The sequence below is a fragment of the Camelus ferus genome, chromosome 11 (genome assembly GCF_009834535.1).
Source record: "Camelus ferus isolate YT-003-E chromosome 11, BCGSAC_Cfer_1.0, whole genome shotgun sequence".
Classification (NCBI taxonomy): domain Eukaryota; kingdom Metazoa; phylum Chordata; class Mammalia; order Artiodactyla; family Camelidae; genus Camelus; species Camelus ferus.
The window spans coordinates 72,942,756-72,948,320 of NC_045706.1; the positions used below are offsets into that span (position 1 = coordinate 72,942,756).

At 61.5% G+C, this 5,565-nt stretch overlaps 1 protein-coding gene across 2 annotated transcripts; it reads right to left on the minus strand.

The window, feature by feature from the left end:
* Positions 1-222: 222 nt before the first annotated feature.
* On the minus strand, positions 223-4,348 carry IRF2BP2 (interferon regulatory factor 2 binding protein 2). Of its 2 annotated transcripts, none has more exons than XM_032491870.1 (2): positions 2,961-4,348; positions 223-2,330 (listed from the first exon to the last, which is right to left on the minus strand). In XM_032491870.1, the coding sequence occupies exons 1-2, from the start codon at positions 3,964-3,966 to the stop codon at positions 1,615-1,617; spliced, it is 1,722 nt and encodes a 573-aa protein (XP_032347761.1). In that variant the 5' UTR covers positions 3,967-4,348; the 3' UTR covers positions 223-1,614. The 2 variants fall into 2 exon arrangements, with proteins under 2 accessions (XP_032347761.1, XP_032347760.1); XM_032491869.1 differs by having other exon boundaries at positions 2,913-4,347.
* Positions 4,349-5,565: the final 1,217 nt, after the last annotated feature.

Here is a 5,565-nt window from a genome sequence, read left to right on the forward strand (position 1 = left end):
GACAAAAACATAACTGAAAAAGAATCCAAAGTGGGTAACAATCTATATTTTCAGATTAAAACAGAAGCTCAGTTGTGAAGGATACACGTAAGTGGTAGTAGACCTTGAAGCCATGATTCAGCCTAATTAGAGGGCCAAGTTACAAACACCTGAACATAGAAGGCTTTAGTGTTCCTGTCAATGTTAAAAATCATAACAGCACAAAAGAAAAACCAGTATCACTGTGATTCTAGTAACTGATGATTTATTGGTTTAAAAAAATCATTTTGCTGATGCAAAAGAGTGATCAAAAGAAATTAGTTTACAAAAGGCTTCTAAAAATAATTTCAGAGGTGGGGCTTATGATGTCAAACCCTTTCTTGAATTTTCACTAGTTTATCATTTTTTTTTCCAGAAGAACAGCATTATTCACTTGGTATTTCAAACACATGTACGAAGGAAATTGCAGGTTTCCTCCACCCCCGTCTGGGCTGTCACTGATATGCCCACGGGCCGTCCTGGCAGCCCCATGCGCTCTTACTGTCATTGTACCATACTGTATTCAGCACGCACTAGAAACAGGGTGTAGGTGATAGTATCAACAGCCAGAGCACTACAGGGAAATGATTAAAAAAAAACACAACAAAACACAAAACAGAAACGAAACCAATCCCACAATCTCCAAGTTCACCTGGACTGTAACTTGTCTTTCGACTCTTTTCAAAGGAAACGACAAACAACAGACAGAGCTCCAGGATGTTCCGAAAGACCGAGTGGCGCTGCAGAGCCAGGCTCTGTTCAAAGATGGCAGTGCCATCTTGTACACACCACCATCCGTTATCACTGCCTTGAGTCACTGAATTGTGTATTATGTAACCAACTTGCATGCAGCATTGTAATCTTACAACTGATCACGTGGGCAGTGAACAGTGGTCAACTTTGCCTTAAAAAAAAAAAATCCCCCCTCCCCCAAACCACAGTCCTGAAAATCTCTCAGCAGCAACTCTCAGTCATCAATATCCCAACAACCGAACTTTAAGAACAAAATCGAGAAAGACTCAAAATCTACTTCCTATTGCTCTAAAAGGACAATGTATGGGGGGGGAACGTGGTGACACTGCCCAGTGGCAAGCCCGCTTCACAGCAGTGCCCCTTTCGCTCACTTCCTTTCCTTCTCCACCAGTTGGCCTCCAGCCTGAGAAAGGGGCCAGCGATAAGGAATAACAGACAGTAAGGCAATCTTACAATGTCAGAAAATGTATTTGGCTTTTTTTTTTCTTTTTAAAATAAGTGCATACAAATACAGCTAGAAGCATTTCTGATATGCCAAGTGCTCTAAAAAAGCAGCGCAAGTCACAGCCTACATCGAACGGTAACTGTCACCGGGGTAATAAAGCACGGAGATATGCTAATAACGTTAACAAAAGAGAAAAATGCCTTTTTAAGTACATACCTTTTGTCGTCAAAAAAAAAAAAATAGAAACACAATGTATTCAAAAAAATCAAAATTATACAGCCATGTTTATGAAGTCTACATTTCCCTTGTCTTGGATATATATATATATATGGAGATATATATACAATTCAAGCAGTTCTAGTTAAGGGTAACCATTGGGTTTTTCTGAAACCGGAAAGTCACGAGTCTCTCTCTTTTTTCACTTTCACATCTCCAGCAAGGATGGTTGCAATTTCCCCTTGCATAAAGGCCCAGGGGACATTGGAGCCCACAAGAGGGCATTTTTCCCCACTGGGACAATAGACCTCTCCACTAGCGCCCTGCTGTTTGATGCTTTGTCTGGAGCAAGGGAAGCAGAACTTGTGCGAAGGGACGGACGGGCACTGCACAAAGTGGGTGTCCTCCAGCCGCTCGTGGCAGAGGGTGCAGCACAGCGGGGCGCTGGCTGCCAGAGAGGAGTCCGGGAGGCTGGCAGGGTGCGCTGGCTCCAGTCCTCCTGTGCTGACTGCCCCCTGGCCCCCCACCTCTCTGGGGCCTAGCCTTCTTTGGTTCATGGCGGACGGAGAGGGGGGGCTGCTGCTATTCCTCCTGGTAGTGGAGTGCACCTGGTTGGCATCTTTCGAGGCGTGGCTGCCCCCCGCATTGTCTGCTACTAAGATCAGGGCTGCCATGGGGGACTGGCCGTTCTGGGCCGCTTCAGGCGGTGTGGTCCGGTTGGAATGAGGTGAGGCAGTGGGTGGTGGTGGCGACACAAAAGAGGACGTAGGCGTAATGGGGATCTTGAGCCCTTCTGTGGACGTGGACAGCCACGGCTGGGCCTCTCCATTGATCTTAGGGGGCCCGACTTCACCTTCCGGCTCTGGAGAAGGCTTCCTCTTCCTTGCTGTTCTTGCAACTGGAAAAACAAAGAAAATAAAACGGAAAGAGTGGGGATAAATGACCTGGCACTAAAAGATCTTTTACTAACATGAAACAAAACTCGCCAAAGAATGCCTATTCCCCAAAAGCTGGTGTATAACTCACATGAGTTTCAAGAACACGTGCCACTTAAAACAGACTTACAGGGCTCTGAGGCACTATACCAGTTAAAAGGAAAAGACACACAGAAAACGGCCTGTCCCTGTCTATTCTTACACACGCATGCAGGTACCCTGGTCAACTGTGCATATGATTGTGAACGCCCCCCCCCCCCCCCCAGGTTAAAAGGTGACTGGTGCCTCATGCTCCCATCCAAGAATGTGCTGGGAAAGGAAAACCCTGTGTCAGTGCCTATCAGCCTGGTCTGACTCATCTCTGTTATGCTGCTTCAGCACATGAACACGTTGCCACTAAGCGCTGGTTCCGCCTGAGGCAGAGCAGGAAGTTGGGTGTTTGTTGTTTCGGGGCTGGGGGAGAATGGTGAATGGAAAGCGCACCCCCTCCTCTGCTCTCCGCCCCTCTTCTCCCCTAGACCCCCTGGCTCCACAGCCGCCCCTACCTGCTTTAGACCCGTTGGCCCCGTTGGCCTCGAAACCCAACAACCTGCCTGCAGTCAGGGCCGGCTCCTTCTTAAACTTGCTCTCGAAGGGCCCCGAGTGGCCGTGCTGGTGCAGCGCCAGCAGCGTGTCTCGCACGGTCTTGGGCCTGTTGACCCAGTCCTGCTCGCCGGGCCCGCGGCCTTTGCCCGCGCCCTCGGGGCCCAGCTCGGCCGCCCCAGCTGCGGTGGACAGGCTGTCGGCCGGGCCGCGGTGCGAGGGCGGCGGCGGCGGCTTCTCCTTGGCCGCCGCCTCGCGGGGCTCGTGCTCCCCGGCCGCGCTGCTGGACACGGACGCCGGCCGCTTGTGGGCGCCCAGGTCGGCGGGCGGCGCCGAGCCCAGGCCGGCGGCCGCAGCCCCGGACACGGCGGCCAGCGAGGCGGCGGCGCGGCCGCCGAGGCCGAGCGCGGCGGGCAGCGGCGCGGCCGAGCCGTTCATGAGCGGCACCAGGGTGGGCGGCACGGCGTGGCCGCGCCGCGGGTTCGGGCTCTGGCGGTTCAGCTCGGGCGGCTCCTCCAGCTTAGAGAAGCCGTTGGGCACCAGGATGCCGTTCACGGGCGGCGGCTGCGGCGTCGGCGGCTGGGCCAGGCCGGCGGCTGGGCGGCTGCCGCCGAAGTCGGAACCGAGGCGCGGGGGCCGCTCCGCGGCGGCGGCCGCCAGGGGGTAGCGCTCCAGGGCCTGCGGGCCGCGCGGGGCCGCCTCGGGGCCGCCGTGGCCGAGCTGCTGCTGCTGCTGCTGCAGGAGGAGGTCCTTGGCCGAGAGCGGCGGCGGCTTGGCGGCGGCCGGGGCCGCGGCGCCTGGCGGGGAGCGGCCCTCCGGGAAGCAGCCGTGCGCCCGCTTGAGCTGCCGCGCCGTCTCGATGACGAACTCGACGCGGTCGGCGCCCTCGTAGTTGACGCAGCCGCGGCACACGGGCTCGGTGAAGTCCCAGATCATGGCCCAGGGCATGCGGGGCAGGTCACACAGGTAGCACGATTGCCGCCGGGACGCGGCCGCCACCGCCACCGCCGCGGCCATGTCCGAGGAGCCCGCGGCGCCGGAGGAGGAGGAGGCGGAGGAGGCGGAGGAGGGGGCGCCGCCGCTCCCCGCCGGCACCACGCGCGCCCTCCTCCCCCCCCAACCCCGCGGCTCCCCCACCAGCGGCGGCGGCGGCCGCAAAGGCGGCGGCGGCGGCGGCAAAGCCCGCGAAGGCTCGGCGCCCGCGCAGCGCCCCCGGTGCACGAGGGGCGGCGGGCGCGGGGCGAGGGGCTGCAGCCGCGGCAGCACGTCCCCCCGGCCGGCGCGGGCTTGGGCGCGGGCGGACGGCGGGGCGGCGCGGCGCGGCGGGCGCGGCGGCGGGGGCTCGGCCGGGGCCGCGGCGGGCCTCCAGACCGGGGCGAAGACGGGCCGCGCGGGCGCGGGGGAGCGCAGCAGGTCGCGGCGGCGGCGGCGGCCGGCGCGGAGTGCGGGGCGGGGGGCGGGGAGGCCGGGGGGGCGGGGGGCGGGGGGCGGCCGCCGGGGCAGGCTCAGCCCGAGCGGCGGGGCATGCCGCGCCGGGGCGGCGGCGGCGGCCGGGTGGCGTGGAGCTCGGGCGCGGCGCGGGCCCCGGGTCGCTCCGCTGCTCTCTCACAGCTCCTGGCGTCGCCGCTCTCCAGCGCCCGCGTCAGCGCCCAGCCCGCCTCAGCTCAGCCGCCGCCGTCGCTGCTGCTGCTGCCGCGGCCGCTCCACTTCTACAGACTTGATTCTTCGACAGCCTCGCAAGGCGCCTGCGCGGGCCCCCTCCCCTCGCGCGCGCGCCCGCCCTCCCCCGCGCCGGCGCCCTCCCCCTCCCCCCGCCGGGGAACGAGCGCTGCCGGGAGAGCCGGCTCCGCGGCGCCCGCCCGCCCTCGCCGCGGCCGTGTTCCCGTGTCCCCGTGTCCCCGTGTCCCCGACGTGAGCTCGCCGCGAGCATGGCGGGCTTTCCTCCACCCGCTCGGCTGCCTCGACTACTGAGACCTCGTTCCCTCCCTTCTCGGGCCGTTGGGCCACATCGTGCTCCAACTCATGTTCTGAAAAGCGGGCCACTTTGTAACTTGTTCAGTCAATCATCTTTTGAGGATGGGGACTTTGAGTCTAGCGTGGTTCACATTTTTTCAAAGGAGTTTTATTTGAACTCTTTGGTAAGTGCTTCCACGCTCGCCGTGGTTAGTATTGGGAAAGACGCACGCGCGGCTGGCCCCGAAGTTTAGCTAACGGGAGCGCTACTCCCAGGCCGAGGACAGCGTCCACCGCGTTTCCCGGGGCCCTGCCGGGAGGGCGCTGGTCGCAGTATGAGGGGGCCCGTTCTCCCTTCTTCCCGGCCCAGGGTCCGGGCCGCCTTCCGCAGGTCGGCGCGGCGGGCGCGGGGTCGCGGGGTCGCGGGCCGCGTGCGCCGCCGCCGCCTCCCAGTGCGCACGCTCGGCGCGGACGTGACTCGGCGCCGCTGGCACCGGCGGCCCCATTGAACGAATGCACATTCCAGGGATCCGGGGTCTGCGGCCAGCGCGCCCGCGTCACCGCGCAGGCCCCACCCCCGCCGCGACTCCGGGCCGCCAGGCCCCGCCCCCGAGGCCAAACTTGGACTCACGGTGGCGCGACGCGCGGGCACGAGCCGCCGCG

Bases quoted from the DNA above. Each gene is read 5' to 3' on its own strand.
- IRF2BP2 (XM_032491869.1), bottom strand. From the start codon at position 3,966: ATGGCCGCGGCGGTGGCGGTGGCGGCCGCGTCCCGGCGGCAATCGTGC. The intron at 2,331-2,912 runs GTAGGGGCGGCT...TTGTTTTTCCAG, and splicing joins GGCCAACGGGTCTAAAGCAG to TTGCAAGAACAGCAAGGAAG.